The sequence below is a fragment of the Bombina bombina genome, chromosome 4 (assembly GCF_027579735.1).
Source record: "Bombina bombina isolate aBomBom1 chromosome 4, aBomBom1.pri, whole genome shotgun sequence".
Taxonomy (NCBI): Eukaryota; Metazoa; Chordata; class Amphibia; order Anura; family Bombinatoridae; genus Bombina; species Bombina bombina.
Window position 1 is genome coordinate 537,994,863 of NC_069502.1, and position 21,003 is coordinate 538,015,865.

The following is a 21,003-nucleotide window of genomic DNA, read 5'->3' on the forward strand; positions in this document are numbered from 1 at the left end:
GGCTTTCACTCGACAGTTAGTATATTACTTTTAACTTGTAATATGAATGCAAAAATAACAGCACTATTGATTCAACTTTAGTTGTCAATGTACAATAGCACTAATATTTTTGTGCTCAAATTGTAATCTAGGCCTATATGTTTAATAAAGTCTAATTAAGTCTTTAATGAAGGACATTTTAAAGTATGCTACTAAACACTATACCTACAAACAGCAATGTATTATGTTTGCTAATGTAAGAATCTTGAACGTGGGTTTATACAAAATGCAAAATCATTCATCTTAACAATTATTTTAGGTTTTAGGACCGTCTTTAAGAAGGAAACATCCGCACCTGAGCTACGACCCAGCTAAGTACCTTGTTTCTCAAGTGAAATCCTACCTGCATATAATGATTTGCCTTTCTCCAACTCACAGACTCCTGAAGACAGCTTCAAGGTATATTTATCAATATGATGTTAATGTGAGTGGTAGAAACATATACTGCATTTTCAGTACATGCGTAGAAACGTACATTTCACCTGGTAGAAATACAATAACAAAAAGATAAAAAGCAAAGTATTCGATTGTGGCAAAAGTCATTGTAATATATATTTTTTTATAATGTACAATTGCAAACTGTTCCATTTCCATTATATACACGTTTGTGCTTTTATCTACTGATCTATGGGTTGTTACCTTACCTATGATATAACATATGCTGGAATAATAATATTATTTTGTGCTGCATAGATAAAATAATCAGCGATCATTTCAATGTACACCATGCCAATATAATAGCTTTTTATTTATTCTATTCTTTCTCATGTTCTGAACTACTTTCTCATGAACTACTTTTTAATAGATGCTCCCACTCAGCACACAATGCATCTGGGTATTTTGAGGCATATAATGGTCACTTGTGGGGTTAAAACTGATAAAAACACTTAACCTTACATGAGGACCAATTCCCTAAAGGTATCTGCTCATGAAAGATTCTCTAAAAAAGCTCTGTCAGTATTAGATTCTCTAAAGGCAATACACATACATTCACTATAGTACTCAATAAATAAATAAATAAGCATTTCAAAAGCATATATAATGTACATCATAATAAACGTATGTATAAAAGTCGCGCAGCCTTAGTGAGTGGACGGAATAAGGGCGTTCCTTCTTGGGTGTGGAGGAAGTTTTCTAGCTATTTATTTCTGCCAAATGTAAGTTGTCGAGTTTCTTTCAAAATACACAACAAACTTATTAAACTGAAAGGAAAAGACATGTTTGTAAAACTAGAAATGAATTGAATGTAAATGACGCCAAAACAGCGCAATATACTTGATCACTCTCGGGCTCCTCGTCACATTCACTTTACCCTGCAAGCTCCTACATTCCAGAGAGCTTCATGACTTTTTATGGAAATCAGTTCGCAACTTGCCATTACTTCCAAGTTCAGCCCTTTCCTTAGAGAATTTAGTGAGGGCTGCCCATGCCAGGTTCACGTGATATTTATTAAAATGCTGACAACATTTAGATAAGTTGTCCCATAGAATTGAAGAAAAATAGATGCTAAAAAAGCAAACTATTTTTTTATTTGTATAAAAAAATAAATTCAGCTAATTTCCAATGAGATACTCTTTAACTATTATTCTAGGTTTATACTAATTTAGAAACGTTTCATAGTTTTTATTTTATTTTTAGGAAGTATCCAGGCTTTATAAATGGCTGTCAACTAATTTGGGTAGACAGTTGGTCACATGAATCCATTAACAAAGACGCCAGGTACTACATAATGCAACAAAGGATTATGGAATCCTATCACCAGGAAACACGGTAAACATTTATCTTCATGTATAGAAATCTGTATTTGTGGAAAATGTTTTGTTTTGCATTATTCATATTGTTTTCATATGCACATTCTTTGTTTTCAGTTGGTACATTATTAATGATGGAAAAAATAAAATGGGATCATTATTTAATCTTACTTTACTAACATATGTTCTATTTTTATAGTGAGAACGTTGCACGAGCTATTTCTTTAATTCATAGCTATATGCTGCAAAACAACAATCAGATTCCATGGGCTGGAAACTATAATCAAAATATGTTAAGCAACGAAGACCTGGGCCAAGCTGATGAAATAAATCAAATAAATTTTCCATATTGCAGAGAAATAATTCAGGTAATGATTATTTATTTATATATATATATATATATATATATATATATATATATATATATATATATATATATATATAAACACACAGAAACCCTTCAATAAAAAAAATAAACTGTGATAAATATTCTTGTGTATGAAACACACAGACCATATATCAGCATTTATCTAACACTTGCACATAAACAAAGATGGTGACATCATCACTTGGGACGTCACTGCAATAGATGTATGAAAAATAACCATGGTATATTAATTTATATCTTGTTTTGCAAGATATTACCATTTTCAAAACCTGGGCCAATATAATGATAGCCCAATAAATGTATTTATGTTATGTTTAAGTGTGTATTTAATGTATATAATATTATGGTCATTGAGGCAATTATGATAATAACAGGAATATAGATTTTTAAAAACACTTTGGGCCAGATTACAAGTGGAGCACTATTTAACGCTCACGCTAGAGCATTAACTACGCTAGAAGTAATCTTTTTGCGCACGTCGTATTACAAGTTGAAAGTAAACGGTTTTTGCTTGCGCCCTAACCCGACGCGCTTAAAAAGCCGAACTTAAAATATCATGCGCATGATAACCTAATCCCCCATAGAAGTCAATGGAGCAAAACAAGTCTGGGGGAAATCATATGCAAACCCAATCACATATTCTCAAGTGCTCTAACCCGACATGAGAATATGAATATTTCACATTCCAATGTTTTTCACATGGAAGAATACTGTATGTTCTATTTATTCATTAATACATATTTCTACATAAATCCGATGTTTTTTTGCACAAATATATATATATATATATATATATATAAAATTATATTTAGGTATATATATATATATATATATATTTATATATATATATATACATAGCATGTAGGGCCTAGCAATCACAGTATTTTCATCGTGACCGGGGTGCACAACAAATAATTCATAGAAATCCACAGGCAAAGGAAGGCACTCTCCGGGTTTAAATCAAGCTTTTTTACTTAAGTGACCATTGGTCTGAGGACGGGGGTAAAACCCCAAAACGTCACTTAAGTAAAAAAGCTTGATTTAAACCCAGAGAGTGCCTTCCTTTGCCTGTGGATATATATATTGTGTATATATATATATATATATATATATATTTATTTAAAAATACTTAGAACATATTCCCCTATGTGCAGTCAGAACATTAGAATGGGAAATATTTAGAGTAATACATAGTTAAAACTTTTAGTGAATATGAATATTGCATAAATGTTTTTTCAAGTTTTCATCTAGGCTCCAATGCACTTATATCTACATATATCTATATACTGTATATTGTACATATGTTTTTATGTATATATGTATGTCAAAATGACAACGTTAAAGCCCTTGCCTGTTTGAGATCTCATATTTTTGAGCCCTTATAACTTTTGTGTGCAATATTTTTTTTTAATAATTTTTATTAGATGGTGTAATTATGAGTGTAACTGCACTTTGTAATGTATTTTTGATGTGTTTTGTGACACTTTTTTGTTTTGCGAAAGAGTTAACCAGAGCGCTAAGTACGCGCTAACCCGAAGGACGTTAACCTTTAATTGCTATCAAGCAATCTTCTTTACTTTCAACTTTTAATACGAGTGAAAAACCCGGCGTGCACAAACATTAGCAATAAACCCCTTTTTACTTACACGCAACTGTTAGCGCGCTATTTGTAATCAAGCCAATAATAACCATATAGTTGTTTTTTTTTTGTGTGGTTTAAAAAAATTGTCTCTGTAAGATTTTGAGCTTTTTCGTAGTTTTTATTTTGATTTTGCCGAACTTTATTAGTATTTACTATATATACAAAGAGACATTTTGTAAGTAACCATCACAGTTTCTGTGTCATCTTAGACATTTACTTTTATACTCTTCTCATCCCATACCAGGAAAGAATCAAAATCCTTCTCTCAGAGGGAACAACTGCAGTGAACGAGAGAGTTTTTATTGGACCAAGTACATTAGAGACATTTTTGGAAAATTTTAACTTTGTCCTCCGAAAAAAAATGGAAGAACAGGAAGATATTCTTATAAAATTAAAGTATACACTTTTTTTAAATTAATTCACTTATTTACACACATATTTTACTTCAACATAAGATTATGTATTAGTAGAATTTAAAATGTATTTATTATACATTAAATGAATTATAAGATAAAAGATTAAAAAATTAACCAAACACAGTACTACTTTATTGCTCAGCATTGATAGAGCACCAGCATTCACTGACTATTTTACATCTTTAACTCTGACTCTGCAAGAAAACATCTCAGTAGTATATACTAACACAAAAATAGTACGTCTACTAACTGTGTGCATAGTCTCTCGGTAATAACAAAACACTGCACAATTAGTATTCTACATATATAATAATGAACCATATTGAACAGAGACCGACTTACATGTTCATGAACAACTAACATTGCATCCAAACACTCCCCTATCTGCACTTCCCCTCCTTATCTAGCAAAAACATCCAACTGTATGCTGGCAAGATAGTATAATGGAATGTGATATTAACAGAAAATGATTGGTAACACTACTGTAATAACAGTATCTGTTATTTTAGCAAAAAGGCACCAAAACACTCTCCTGTGTGCATTATTACTTATTTGTGTTAAATATATATATATATATATATTGTTAATAATGATGTTATATGTGATGCTTTCACTATATATCAGTGATATTTCATGGTCAAATAGGACAAACAGCACAATATGGATGTACAAGTTATGTCACTGCGTTTAATTAATGGCTGTAAAGATGTATTTTCCTTCAACAGGGGTGCAACTGATACACTTGCTAGGTCAAGAAGTGATGCAAAAGAGACTCAAGAAACAATTAAAATTCTTAGAAAAGAGTATAAAGAAGCAGAAGAAATCGTAGAAGGGATTTTAAATAAACTTATCACCAAAACCTCCATTTTAGAGAGATTTAAAGCTGAACTGGGTGAGTGTTACACTGACTATTGTATAAAATGACTGTAACATTCTTCACATTTCTCTGTGCATTTGATATAAGGTCAGAGATAAAGTACAATTTAGGCTAATTAATTAGTCATGTTTATTTTTACCATGAGGGAGCTTTGTTTACTTCTGTGAAATGCTTTGCGAAAACCCATTTGAATAGTCTATCAAACAACTGTTTCTCATAGTTTTGTATGATTAAGGGCATGAAGCCTAACACACTGTACAGTTCTATGGATCCGCATATTGGTTTGTTTAGCGTTTGTGGGGCGCTTTCTCCCCTGGTTTTACTGAACTGAGGACTGGCTCATGTTTGTTCACCGGTGTGTCAGTTTGACCAGCTGCCTCTGCTTGCAGTTTTTAAAGCTTCTGTCTTGTGATCTGCATGCTCTCTGCTTGACTATTGTTGTTACATCTCTCATCCGTAACCTGTTGCTGCAGCTGCTACAAATTAGTTCATGCAGGTTTTCAAACAGCCCAGGAGGAACTTGGGAAGAAGAGCCGCACATGTTAAAAAAGGCCTGATCCCTTTAATTTGTTCCAAATGATCAGTTGTGCCTGCTGGGTTTATTTTGTCATTTAACATAATTGTTTTTTTACTGAAACCTCCACCTATATTAAACATTTCTGTACATGAGTACTAGCTACAGAAAAGCTTTGTAAACAAGAGACAGAAGAAATAAGCCTCCCAGGAGGGAGAGAGAGCTTTGACCTTTTAAAAGGGTGTTCCTGAATCAACTTTAAATACATTGATGTCTTATCTGCTAATGACTACACTGTCATTTTTAAGGGAAATATTGAAGCAGCAGCTAGCCAAGGTGAGTCTAAACTGTGAGGTTAAAAGTAGAACTACCACTGCTTCTCTAGACCTGCCAACTTGAATAATATTACATAACGTGCACAAATTTTCATATTGTGTCAGAGAGATTCATAACACAGGAAGTGACATCAGAGGAAATAAGGACAAGTATCAAAAAATAATGTAACACATATTTATTATGACACAAATTAGAAAAAAATGCCATCTAGCCTGTCCACATCCCTGTCTTGATTATAGGCTTAATTCTTAGGGTAACTTTATTCATAGGCCAGGTATTGTTAAATTACCTTATAGTATTTGTTCTTACTAAGTCTATTTGCAGTCTATTCCAACAAACCTTTATATAAAAAGTACTTCTGCAGCTTACTCCTAACTCTGCTATTTCTTGCTTTGTTCTTTTTTTTGTGACACACTTTTTCACCCTCAGCTTTATTAAATACCTTAATATAATTCATCCTCCCCTATAAACTATTATTAAAAAGGTCATAGAGTCTTTCTTTTCATTTAAGTTTTATGTTTAGACACTGCACCATTTTAGTAGCCCCTCTTTAAACAGTGCCTGCTTTATTTATATCCTTCTGTAGATAGTCTTCAGAACTGTATACTCTATTCAAGATGGTGCCTTCCTAATGATCTATAAGCTGACATAAGTACATACCTTTACCATACCTATACAACCAAATGTTCTTTTGTCCTTACTTTATTTCAAATGCTTTATTAAGCTTTTAATTAACAATACAGAGATTAAACATAACCTTACACATGAATATATGATACGTTACAAACAAAAATCAAAACTAAAGATCAAAAGCTCCCAATAATTGACTTTAATAGATTAATGAGCAAATATTACATTCTCCCTGTCAACTCTATCAATTAGCAAGAGAGAGTATAATGAGTTCAATGAGGTTATCCATCTAAAAATAAGAACTATAGAAAGAAAGACAAAGAAATAAGTATATAAACTGGTATTTAACAGTGTAAGATAACAGACGTGGATATAAGTATCTAGGTTGGAGAACATAGACTCTTCATTGAACAGGCTTTGATCCCAAAAAAAGTTGTGTCTCCCATTGTAGGTGTACACCAGTCACTGTAGGGAAATTGTGTGCTCTACTAGATTAAACAATTGATTGTATACAGGAGAGATCTGCTGTTTCCAGAGTTGATGTATTAGTCGTTTTGCACAATTATTCATTATTTTAAATAAAGTCAGTCTATATTTACAATGTAGAAGTGTTGGGCTTTTTAATGAAAAAAAAGATTTAGGTGAGCAAGCTAATGAAAATAACACTACCTGTTACATCACCTGGATCACGCTATGCCAATAAGGTTGAATGACAGGACAGTCCCACCAAATGTATTAAAGTGACTTACTGTGTCCACAGGCCCCCCAGAATTTATCAGATACTATATGGTAAATAGTGTGGAGGCATTTGGGAGTACCATCTCGTTAATACTTTAATTTTTGTTTCTTCCCACTCGTCTCCAGATAACTCTAGGCCCAGTTCTTATTCCCATTTTCTGGCATTGGAGGCAGTAGTAATATACAGTATAAGGACCAGAGGTGGTGTTTCTAAATTTTAAGATCAGGTTCTGGTAAGATTCCAACATTTTATCAACAGGTTCTCTAACTTCTCTATAATACAGAACCTATACACTTTCTAAATTTTAGAAACAAGTTCATAAGGACTGGTGACAACAGGCTGAATCCCACCACCGATAAGGACTATTGCACTATTATGTGTGTAATGGGAAATATAACCTTTAAGTTAGAGGGTGAGGTAGACAGTTTCTCAAAAGGTGTTAGTTGTTTTGCTTCTTAGAATGTGAGTTTATGTAAAACCTAATTTGAAAAAAAGGATAACCAACAGGTTCCATTCCTATTTTATTGATGTCATAATAAATGCATATTTCTCTTGTAAGATGTATCGAGTCCACGGATTCATCCTTACTTGTGGGATATTCTCCTTCCCTACAGGAAGTGGCAAAGAGAGCACCCACAGCAGAGCTGTCTATATAGCTCCTCCCTTAGCTCCACCCCCCAGTCATTCTCTTTGCCTACTCTAAGTACTAGGAAGGGCAGAGCGAGTGTGGTGACAAAAATGTTAGTTTTTTATTTCTCAAGCAAAAGTTTGTTATTTTAAATGGTACCGGTTTGTACTATTTACTCTCTGGCAGAAAAGGGATGAAGATTTCTGCAAGGAGGATGATGATCTTAGCACTTTGTAACTAAGATCCACTGCTGTTCTCACAAGGGCTGAAGAGTACAGGAAAACTTCAGTTGGGGGAACGGTTTGCATGCTAAGCTGCATATGAGGTATGTTCAGTCTATATTTTTCTAGACAGACTGTGTTAATTCTAGAAAAGGCTGGCAATATTCCCATGAGGGAAGGGTAAGCTGTATTCAGACACTTGGATAGGAATTTCAGCTTGCATGAAGGGCTCATTAGTTACTGGTGACACTGTTAGGAAAGAAACATTTTTGTTTATTCAGTAAATGATGCAATTATAACGCTTTTTTGAAGGGACTAAAGGGGTCATTGTGGCTTGTTTTGGGGATTTTTAACCCACATGGTTAATTAAGAGACACTCTGGTGTTTTTCTGATAGGCCTCAAAACATCGAGTGAGGTGGGAGGGGCCTATTTTCACGCCTCAGTTGCGCAGTTTCTTTTCCTCAGAGACATCTAACTGCTTCTCCAGAGGTTCCTGCTGTGTTTGAGGGCTGTAAAATAAGTTTTTTCCCCCACAAATCGTTCTGAAGGGCAGGTAGGAGCCACAGCAGAGCTGTGGCAAGGTGCTGAAAGTCCTTTTTACCGGTTTTGACGTTTTTTCAATCCTGTTTTGCCATTAAGGGGTTAATTGTTTATTTGCATAGCTGTGCAAAGTTACTAAGGCTTTATGATGCTACTGTAAAAATTTCGTGACGTTTACTGCTTTTTTACACTGTTTTGCAGAATTTGTGCAGCTTTTTTTCTCTTAAAGGCACAGTACCGTTTTAATTCTAAGTGTTATTTACTTTGATTACAGTGTTTTCCAAGCTTGCTTGTTACATTACTAGCCTGTTTAACATGTCTGACACCAAGGAAAATCCTTGTTCAACATGTTTGGAAGCCATTGTGGAACCCCCTCTTAGAATGTGTCCCAATTGTACTGATATGTCTATAACTATAAAGAACATATATTAGCACTTAAAAATAGAGCAATAGATGATTCTCTCCCCAAGTGTCACAACCAGTAACGCCCGCACAAGTGACACCAAGTACCTCTAGTACGTCAAATTCTTTTACTTTACAAGATATGGCCACAGTTATGAATACAACCCTCACAGAGGTTTTATCTAAACTGCCTGGTTTACAAGAAAAGCGGGGCAGCTCTGAGTTTAGGAAAAATGCTGAGCCATCTGACGCTTTAGTAGCCGTATCTGATCTGCCCTCACAATGCTCTGAAGTAGGGGTGAGGGATTTGTTATCTGAGGGAGAAATTTCTGATTCAGGAAAGACGCTTCCTCAGACAGATTCTGATATGACGGCCTTTAAATTTAAGCTTGAACACCTCCGCGTATTGCTCAGGGAGGTATTAGCGACTCTAGATGATTGTGACCCTATAGTGGTTCCAGAGAAATTGTGTAAAATGGATAAATACTTAGAGGTTCCTGTTTACACTGATGTTTTTCCAGTCCCTAAGAGGATTGTGAATATTATTACTAAGGAGTGGGATAGACCAGGTATTCTGTTCACTCCCCCTCCTGTTTTTAAGAAAATGTTTCCCATATCTGACACCATGCCGGACTCGTGGCAGACAGTTCCTAAGGTGGAGGGAGCTATTTCTACTCTGTCTAAGCGTACAACTATACCTATCGAAGACAGTTGTGCTTTCAAAGATCCTATGGATAAAAAATTAGAGGGTCTCCTGAAGAAAATTTTTGTTCATCAGGGTTTTTCTCTCCAACCTATTGCGTGCATTGTTCCTGTAACTACTGCAGCTGCTTTCTGGTTTGAGGCTCTAGAAGAGGCTCTTCAGATGGAGACTCCATTAGAGGAGATTATGGAAAGAATTAAGGTCCTTAAGTTGGCTAATTCTTTTATTACAGATGCCGCATTTCAACTGACTAAATTAGCGGCAAAGAATTCAGGTTTTGCCACGCAGGGCGTTATGGCTTAAGTCCTGGTCTGCTGATGTGTCATCTAAATCTAAACTTTTGAACATCCCTTTCAAAGGAAAGACCCTATTCGGGCCTGAACTGAAAGAGATTATTTCAGACATCACTGGAGGGAAAGGTCATGCCCTCCCTCAGGATAGATCGAATAAGATGAGGACCAAACAAAATAATTTTCGTTCCTTTCGGAACTTTAAGAGTGGTCCCGCTTCAGCTTCCTCTGCTGCAAAGCAAGAGGGGAATTTTGCCCAATCCAAGTCAGTCTGGAGACCTAACCAGGCTTGAAACAAGGGTAAACAGGCCAAGAAGCCTGCAGCTGCCTCCAAGACAGCATGAAGGGGTAGCCCCCAATCCGGGACCGGATCTAGTAGGGGGCAGACTCTCTCTCTTCGCTCAGGCTTGGGCAAGAGTTGTTCACGAATCCCTGGGCTTTAGAAATTGTGTCCCAGGGATATCTTCTGGAATTCAAAGACTCCCTTCCAAGGGGGAGATTTCACATTTCTCAATTGTCTGTAAACCAGACAAAGAGAGAGGCGTTCTTACGCTGTGTAGAAGACCTACATACCATGGGGGTGATCCGCCCAGTCCCAAAAGAGGAACAGGGGCTAGGATTTTACTCAAACCTGTTTGTGGTTCCCAAAAAAGAGGGAACTTTCAGACCAATCTTGGATCTCAAAATTCTAAACAAGTTCCTCAAAGTTCCATCATTCAAGATGGAGACTATTCAGACTATTCTACCTCTGATCCAGGAGGGTCAATATATGACTACCGTGGACTTAAAGGATGCGTATCTACACATCCCTATTCACAGAAATCATCATCAATTTCTCAGATTTGCCTTTCTAAACAGGCATTACCAGTTTGTGGCCCTTCCCTTCGGGTTGGCCACGGCTCCCAGAATTTTCACAAAGGTGCTAGGGTCCCTTCTGGCGGTTCTACAACCACGGGGCATAGCAGCTGCGCCTTATCTAGACGACATCTTAATTCAGGTGTCGACTTTCCAGCTAGCCAAGTCTCATACGGACATCGTGTTGGCTTTTCTGAGATCTCACGGGTGGAAGGTGAACATAAAAAAGAGTTCTCTCTTCCCTATTACAAGAGTTTCCTTTCTAGGGACTCTGATAGATTCGGTAGAAATATAAATATTTCTGACGGAGGTCAGAAAATCAAAACTCTTAACCACTTGCCGAGCTCTTCATTCCATTCCTCGGCCATCAGTGGCTCAGTGTATGGAGGTAATCGGACTCATGGTAGCAGCAATGGACATAGTTCCTTTTGCCCGCCTACACCTCAGACCACTGCAACTATGCATGCTCAAATAGTGGAATGGGGATTATGCAGATTTATCTCCTCAACTGCATCTGGACCAGGAGACCAGAGATTCTCTTCTCTGGTGGTTGTCTCAGGACCACCTGTCTCAGGGAATGTACTTCCGCAGGCCAGAGTGGCTCATTGTAATGACAGATGCCAGCCTGCTAGGCTGGGGTGCAGTTTGGAACCTCCTGAAAACACAGGGCTTATGGTCTCGGGAGGAATCTCTTCTTATGATAAACATTCTAGAACTGAGAGCGATATTCAATGCGCTTCAGGCATGGCCTCAGCTTGCTGCGGCCAAATTCATCAGGTTTCAGTCGGACAACATCACGACTGTAGCTTATATGAATCATCAAGGAGGAACAAGGAGTTCTCTAGCGATGATGGAGGTAACCAAAATAATCCGATGGGCAGAGGATCACTCTTGCCATCTCTCAGCAATCCACATCCCAGGAGTAGAGAACTGGGAGGCGGATTTCCTAAGTCATCAGACTTTTCATCCAGGGGAGTGGGAACTCCATCCGGAGTTATTTGCCCAGCTGATTCAGCTATGGGGCACACCAGAATTGGATTTGATGGCGTCCCGTCAGAATGCCAAACTTCCTCGTTACGGGTCCAGGTCCCGGGATCCCAAGGCGGTACTGATAGATGCTCTAGCAGTGCCTTGGTCCTTCAATCTGGCCTATGTATTTCCACCGTTTCCTCTCCTCCCACGTCTGGTTGCCAGAATCAAGCAGGAGAGAGCTTCGGTGATTCTGATAGCACCTGCGTGGCCTAGTGGACATGTCCTCGGTTCCACCGTGGACTCTACCAATGAGGCGGGACCTTCTAATCCAAGGTCCGTTCACGCATCCAAATCTAATTTCTCTGCGTCTGACTGCTTGGAGATTGAACGCCTGATTCTATCAAAGCGTGGTTTCTCTAAGTCGGTCATTGATACCCTGATTCAGGCTAGAAAGCCTGTCACCAGGAAGATCTATCATAAGATTTGGCGCAAATATCTTTATTGGTGTGAATCCAAAGGTTACTCGTGGAGTAAGATTAGGATTCCTAGAATATTGTCTTTTCTCCAAGAAGGTTTGGAGAAGGGATTATCAGCTAGTTCCCTAAAAGGGCAAATATCTGTTTTGTCTGTTTTGTCTATTCTACTACACAAACGTCTGGCAGATGTCCCAGACATTCAAGCATTTAGTCAGGCTTTGGTCAGAATTAAGCTCTTCAAGGGGTTCCTTTTGAACCTAAGCATTCCATAGATATTAAGCTTCTATCTTGGAAAGTTTTGTTTTTAGTAGCTATCTCTTTGGCTCAAAGAGTTTCTGAGCTATCTGCTTTACAATGTGATTCCCCTTACCTAGTTTTCCATGCAGATAAGGTGGTTTTGCATACCAAACCTGGGTTTCTTCCTAAGGTTGTTTCTAATAAGAATATCAATCAAGAGATTGTTGTTCCTTCTCTGTGTCCTAATCCTTCATCAAAGAAGGAACGTCTGTTACACAATCTTGATGTGGTTCGTGCTTTAAAGTTCTACTTACAAGCAACTAAAGATTTCCGTCAAACATCTTCATTGTTTGCTGTTTATTCTGGTAAACGGAGAGGTCAAAGGGCTACGGCTATCTCTCTTTCCTTTTGGCTGAAAAGCATCATCCGTTTGGCCTATGAGACTGCTGGACAGCAGCCTCCTGAAAGAATTACTGCTCATTCTACTAGAGCTATGGCTTCCACATGGGCTTTTAAAAATGAGGCTTCTGTTGAACAGATTTGTAAGGCGGCGTCTTGGTCTTCGCTTCATACTTTTTCCAAATTTTACAAATTCGATACTTTTGCTGTTTCGGAGGCTATTTTTGGGAGACAGGTTCTACAAGCAGTGGTGCCTTCATCCGTGTCCTAAAGCTTTGGTATTGGTATCCCACAAGTAAGGATGAATCCGTGGACTCGATACATCTTACAAGAGAAAACATAATTTATGCTTACCTGATAAATTTATTTCTCTTGTGATGTATCGAGTCCACGGCCCACCCTGTTTTTTAAGACAGGCATATATATTTTTATTTTAAAACTTTCAGTCACCACTGCACCCTATAGTTTCTCCTTTTTCTTCCTAGCCTTCGGTCAAATGACTGGGGGGTGGAGCTAAGGGAGGAGCTATATAGACAGCTCTGCTGTGGGTGCTCTCTTTGCCACTTCCTGTAGGGAAGGAGAATATCCCACAAGTAAGGATGAATCCATGGATTCGATACATCACAAGAGAAATAAATTTATCAGGTAAGCATAAATTATGTTTTTCTAGTAATATATTGTAGGTTCCACTTTTCTACATTTTGTTTAAATATAACTAGCAATTTGTTCCATTAATTGGCAAAAAGTAAAAAACTTTGGGCCAGATTACGAGTGGCACTCTAACAGTTATGCGCAAGTAAAAAAGGGTTTATAACGGGTGTTTGTGCTCCTTGGGTTTAGCACTCGTATTACAAGTTGAAAGTAAACACGATCACTTGAGCTCATTCGCGATCTACACTTGAATGATAACTGCGTCCTCAGAGCTCTGGTTAGCTTTTTCGCAAAACAAAAGTGTCACAAAACACATCAAAAAAGTAAGATTACACTCTTAATAACACTATCTAATAAAAATGATTAAAAAACAAAATTGCACAATAAAGTTTTATAAGAGCTCAAAGATGTGAGGTGTAAGGTGTTAGAAGAAAAAAAAAGTCAAGCAAAGAGCTTTAACATAGAGATATGTACATGTCTAAATATGAATATGTATGGAGCAAAAAAAGTGTTGGGGGGAGGAAACACCTACTCGCACGCAATGCCGATCACATATTCTCAAGTGCTCTAACCCAATATTAGTATTTCACATTCCAATGTTCTTCACATAGGGGGATATGTTCTATGTGTTTTTATTTATATATATATATATATATATATATATATATATATATATATATATATATATTTACCAATAAAGGAGAATGGTTAAACCAACAGTAAGAGACAATAAAAATATTATTCCCCCCACTGGAGGTTTAAAAGTATACCCTTGTCTGGCACAAACTATTGATGGTCATATTAATAAAATCAGTGAGAATACCATAGTAAATGCATTAAACACACCATTTAATGTATAGCAAATACATAATTGCTTATCATAATCATTCCTTTACATCAAAAATATATGGTAAATGTAAGCCACTTCAGCGGTATCAAAAAACAAAATTCACAGCAGAAAATAAAGGGTACCCTTTAAGAAAAAATATATTATTATATGAAGGGAGCTCCCTGTCAGTTGTGTGCACCCATTCACCGGATTCATGATTTTATTCCATCATTATTAAACTGCACATCCATAGGTGTCGAGGAAAGTCCTTAATGCAGCTGAAAAGCCTAATTAGTAAGCAAGCAATTCTTTGATATATTTGTTATAAATTATTCAATATGGTTACAATGATATATTTTATTCTAGTACATTTTAAATTTTATTTCCGGAAAGGAGATTAACACCCTAAGAAGGGAGCAAAATTCAATTTGTCGTTCATTCCATTTGGTTTTAAAGAACCTAAGTTGAATATCCACTTACATTCTTTTTGTAATAAAAGTTTATCCAGGTTGCCACCTCTTTCATTCAATTGCACTCGTTCCAGGCCTCTGAATTGCAAACTATCTTCATCACTATTGTGATGGAAGTAAAAGTGTCTAGCTACACTACTTGTTTTTATATATTTATTTTTTATATCTCTTTTATGTTCCTTAATTCTTTCCTTCAATTCACGATAGGTTTTTCCTATGTAATACCTGGGGCAGTTGCACTGGAGCATATATACCACCCCTTCTGTTTTACATGTTATATGTCCTCTTACTTTGTGTATTTGTCCTGTAGTGTCACAAAACATATTGCCCCTTAGCAGATTATCACAGACAGAGCATTTTGTACATCTGAAATTACCATCTCTTGTTTTAGATTTATTGAGCCATACTTGGCTATCTGAATTTTTGAACAGACTGCAGTGCTAACCAGTCTGTCTTTTAAATTTGGTGCTCGCCTGGGTGTGAGGTTTGGTCTTACCCCAATCATTTTCTCTATTGACTTATCTAAAGTTAAGACATGCCAATGTCTTCTTAAAATGGAAGCCACACTTCCCCATTGTTCATTAAAAGTACTGACAAATCGGATGACATTATCATCCTCACTTATTTTTGGATTATAGAGTAGGCTATTGCGATCACTGTCTCGTGCTTTGCAAAAGGATTGCTTCAAAGTTTTATGAGGATAACCTCTCTCTTTGAATCTTAACTCAAGGGCTTTGGCTTCCATTTTAAAACTATCAATATTAGTACAATTCCTGCGATGCCTTAGGTATTGTCCCTGTGGTATGTTTTTTAATAAATGTTGCGGGTGATTACTGTCAGCATGGAGCATTGTATTTCCAGCTGTACTTTTTCTAAATGTTTCTGTTACAATTTCAGTATCACTTTTTTTTATTACAAAAAAAATGTAAGTGGATATTCAACTTAGGTTTTTTAAAACCAAATGGAATGAACAAGGAATTGATTTTTGATCCCTTCTTAGGGTGTTAATCTCCTTTCCAGAAATACAATTTAAAATGTACTAGAATAAAATATATCATTGTAACCATATTGAATAATTTATAACAAATATATCAAAGAATTTATTTAATTCTGAAGAGATAGATTGTATCTTGTTCATCCTACAGGGATATCATATGTCTAATTGTAAATATTATAAATGGTAAAAACTGGAATAAGCCACATACAGCCACAAGCGGTACAATATGTATATATTTTTGTTTACAAATATTTCGATCTTTGAATTCACCCGGGAAAAGAAGGCGGAGTCTTACTGATCAAAAAGGGCGTTGAGTTGTAGTGATGACATCAAACTTAGGCCTCGCTTCCATTGAGTCGTTAAAAATGGAGCCATAAGCTACCGAAGCGTCCGACAGCTAAAAGTAATTTACGGCTCCATTTTAGTACCAGGTTTCCATTGAAAAGATTAGCGTGTTGCGCGCAGTCGCTCTTTTCATGTAGCTGTAAGTTAACGTTGTGTTAACGCTTCCATCTGACGTCGGATTTCTTGAAAATCAATTAGTTGCTAAGGTAACCCGACCTTACGCTATAGAATTTACGTTTAACGTCCGTGCTTCTTACCTGAGATTGCCTCTCAAGAAAAATAAAGATACACTTATCCATATTTTTAATAATCAAATATTATTTTTTAATATAATTATATTTTCTACTTCATAAATATAAGTAATATGTATTGCTGCCCTAGGCATAGGTCTAGTTTGCATTCTGTAGATATGTTCTTACATATATTATTATATTTAAATATATACTGATATTTCTATTAGAATATAAGTTTAACTATTCCTATACATGAGAGAACAATAAAAATTACTTATAACAATTTATTTCTACATTAATCAATAGAAAATAGGTCTCAAAAAGCACAATTCTCCTCTTTTACACCTAGTTGAGCTGGGTGTAATATTTCTCAATGTATCGACAGCCTCTGACAGTGTATTAATGGTTAGCGCTTTCATTGGAAACCTAGTATAATTTATCGATTAACGGCTTTTATTACTTTCTATGGGACACGAAGATCTTTTCGGCAGCCGAAGTCCGGCTACCTATATTGAGGTATAACGCGCCATTGGAAACAGTCGATAAACGATATTGCTTCCGACAGCATATTTATCGGTTTGCGAGTGCACGCAAACCGAATTACGACTCAATGGAAGCGAGGCCTTAGCCGGAAGAAGCCCTGTGCCTTTAGGGGTGAAACGTACGTAGCAAGGCAGCTACACCTTTTTCTCAGCAGACACCGGACAAACTGCAAACATTGGATCCAGGTGACTTTACAGAGGACACGCTTTTGCAGCATCTATGGCCCACAAAGAAACTGGTAAGCGTAAGGTTTGTCCAATTAGCAACCGGCCCCCCATTGTCAACTGTGAAACAGAGCTATATGGGAAGACATCAGGAGGGTAAGTCACATATTCAGCCTTAGTCACGGACAACCACGGACATACTGATCGTCAGTTTATGACATATGGTGAGAATGATATGTGCCGACAAACTTACCCTGCCTAAACCTAAGCTTCTATCTTGCATTAGACTGAGACATCAGCTTTGGGGGAGACTGCTTTAACAGCCACCTTACCTTCTTGCTTGCTTACTAATTGGGCTTTTCAGCTGCATTAAGGACTTTCCTCTACACCTATGGATGTGCATTTTAATTAAGATGGAATAAAATCGTGAATCCGGTAGATGGGTACACACAACTGACAGGGAGCTCCCTTCATATAATATTTTTTTCTTAAAGGGTACCCTTTATTTTCTGCTGTGAATTTTGTTTTTTGATACCGCTGAAGTGGCTTACATTACCATATATTTTTTATGTAAAGGAATGATTATGATAAGCAATTATGTATTTGCTATATTATTAAATGGTGTGTTTAATGCATTTACTATGGTATTCTCACTGATTTTGTTAATATGACCATCAATAGTTTGTGCCAGACAAGGGTATACTTTTAAACCTCCAGTGGGGGGAATAATATTTTTATTGCCTCTTACTGTTGGTTTTAACATTCTCCTACATTGGTAAATATTTAATTTTGATATACCTCCTGTTGCACTGCATACTTGCCCTGGTCCTAATAATAGCAAGTGTGTATTTACTGGGTCTAATTAATTCTGGTGCCAATCATTCATGTAAACCATATATATATACAGTATATATATATATATATATATATATATACATATATATATAAAAAATATATATATATATATATATATATATAGGTATAGCTATATATTTTACCAAAATACCATCAGATATATGTATAGAAAATATTCTGCTATGTGAAGAACATTGGAAAGGGGAATACTAATATTACTCATGTCGGAAGAGCACTTGAGAATATGTGATACCCACTTTTTTGCTCCATTGACTTCTATGGGAGAATACATTATCGTGCGCATGTTAATCTAAATTAGGCTTTTTTTACGTGCATCAGGTTTTCGCCAGCGAAAACTGTTTACTTTGTTGGAAGAGCACTTGAGAATATGTGATACCCACTTTTTTTTGCTCCATTGACTTCTATGGGAGAATACATTATCGTGTGCATGATAATCTAAATTAGGCTTTTTACGTACATCAGGTTTTCGCCAGCGAAAACTGTTTACTTTCAACTTGCAATACAAGCTCTACCCAACACGTGCATAAAGCTTACTTGAGCGGAAACATTAAATACCGCTCTATTTATAATCTGGCCCTTTATGTTTAATAATTACATTTTTCCTAAGGCACCAGTTATTTTGTATCCTATCTTATTTTATTTGTTAGAACATTTAGTTCTAGAAGAAAGAGGTAATCTCTCTCCATATGCTTCTCTTCTTTTGCTTCCCAAAATAATTACCATATAGTAGTAGATTTTCACTTATCACTGACTGCAGCGGCTGTCATTCTAGGACAGAAGTTATAACCAAGTGCACTATGAGCATCTGTGGCAATCTGCCTTGTGCATAGTACTGTAGCTGGTAAATTCATACATCATGTATCTTTATTCCTGCAGCAACTCACAAAGCACTTTATGTCTGGCTGCAAAACAGAAAAACCAATGAGTCATTCTGCCCTGTTTAACCAATTTTCCCAGCTCCCGGCCACATTATATGATATTTGCTTACTGCTGGGTGACTGGGAGAACAGCTTGAAAACTGTAAGACCATGTGACTTGGCAGGACAGCTCCTCATAATGGTGGCATCTCCTAAACTGCCACCCTAGGCAGCCCAGACCAAAATACCCCATGGACCCTTTAGAAATCAATAAATGCCTTTTTAAATTCATATGTTTAACTGTTATATATGAACTGGTGTATTAAACCATGACATTTCTAATTTGAAGGGACACTCAAGTCAAAATTAAACTTTCATTATTCAGATAGAACAGCAATTTTAAACAACTTTCAAATTTACTTCCATTAACAAAATGTGCACAGTCTTTTCATATTTACATTTTTTGAGTTACCAGCTCCTACCAAGCATGTGCAAGAGTTCATACGTATATGCATTTGTGATTGGATGATGGCTGTCACATGATACAGGAGGAGTGGAAATAGACATAACTATGAAACTTGTCAGAAAATAATCTACTACTCAGTTGAATTTCAGATTTCGGGACGATTTATTATGGCCCGAATGGGGCTGTATATACCTGTTTCTGCATGAGCCTTCAGGCTCGCCGTAAACAGGAGTTAAGAAGCAGCGGTCTTAAGACCGCTGCTCCTTAACTCGTCCACCACCTCTGAGGCAGCGGACAGCAATCAGCCCAATCGCAAATGATCGGGTTGATTGACACCCCTTGCTAGCGGCTGATTGGGCGCAAATCTGCAAGGGGCAGCATTGCACAAGCATTTCTAGTGAAATGCTTGTGCAATGATAAATACAGACAGCCTATGCTGTCGGCATTTATCGATATGCGGCAGGCATGATCGTTACAGGGGATCATGTGCGTCCGCACATTAATAAATCGGTCCCTTCGTGCTAATACATTGTCTTTTTATCATGCATTTGCCGATTATGCCAATCTACTGTATTTACTGGTCCTTTAAACAATGTAACTAACCAACATTTTTTTTTCTTTGTAGGTGTGGGAGACAAGAACCTTCAGATATTTCTCTCTCAAAATGAAAATGAATCGGACAATTATGAAGCAGATGAAGATTTACTAAAAGATGGTATTTTTTACTTTTCTTTTTTTTTTACTTTGCTATAAGCTGTGGTAAATATATAAAAAAGTTCAACAGCTTTCATTTATTTCTTCTGATAATTTTGCAAAACAAATAGATAATTTACGCCTAGATTTAGAGTTTGGCGTTAGCCGTCAAAACCAGCGTTAGAGGCTCCTAACGCTGGTTTTGGGCTACCGCTGGTATTTAGAGTCGTGTAGGTAAAGGTCTAACGCTCACTTTGCACCCGCGACTTTTCCATACCGCAGATCCCCCTACGCCATTTGCATATCCTATCTTTTCAATGGGATCTTTCTAACACCGGTATTTAGAGTCTTGGCTGAAGTGAGCGTTAGAAATCTAACGACAAAACTCCAGCCGCAGAAAAAAAACAGGAGTTAAGAGCTTTCTGGGCTAACGCCAGTTCATAAAGCTCTTAACTACTGTGCTCTAAAGTACACTAACACCCATAAACTACCTATGTACCGCTAAACCGAGGTCCCCCCACATCGCCGCCACTCTATTAAAAATTTTTAACCCCTAAGCTGCCGACCGCACACCGCCGCCACCTACGTTATCCCTATGAACCCCTAATCTGCTGCCCCTAACACCGCCGACCCCTATATTATATTTATTAACCCCTAATCTGCCGCCCCCAACGTCGCCTCCACCTACCTACAATTATTAACCCCTAATCTGCCGACCGGACCTCACCGCTACTATAATAAATGTGTTAACCCCTAATCCGCCTCACTCCCGCCTCACTAACCCTATAATAAATAGTATTAACCCCTAATCTGCCCTCCCTAA

General features: G+C 36.9%; 1 protein-coding gene across 1 annotated transcript in view; it reads left to right on the forward strand.

Annotated features, from left to right (window-relative positions):
* LOC128657631 (uncharacterized) overlaps nucleotides 1-21,003 on the forward strand; it is a 524,168-nt gene that overhangs the window by 338,842 nt on the left and 164,323 nt on the right. Inside the window, exons 70-75 of the mRNA XM_053712016.1 lie at nucleotides 299-438; nucleotides 1,678-1,809; nucleotides 1,990-2,158; nucleotides 4,065-4,216; nucleotides 4,962-5,128; nucleotides 20,113-20,202. Of these exons, the coding sequence (XP_053567991.1) occupies nucleotides 299-438; nucleotides 1,678-1,809; nucleotides 1,990-2,158; nucleotides 4,065-4,216; nucleotides 4,962-5,128; nucleotides 20,113-20,202 (850 nt within the window). The remainder of the gene's footprint in view (nucleotides 1-298; nucleotides 439-1,677; nucleotides 1,810-1,989; nucleotides 2,159-4,064; nucleotides 4,217-4,961; nucleotides 5,129-20,112; nucleotides 20,203-21,003) is intronic.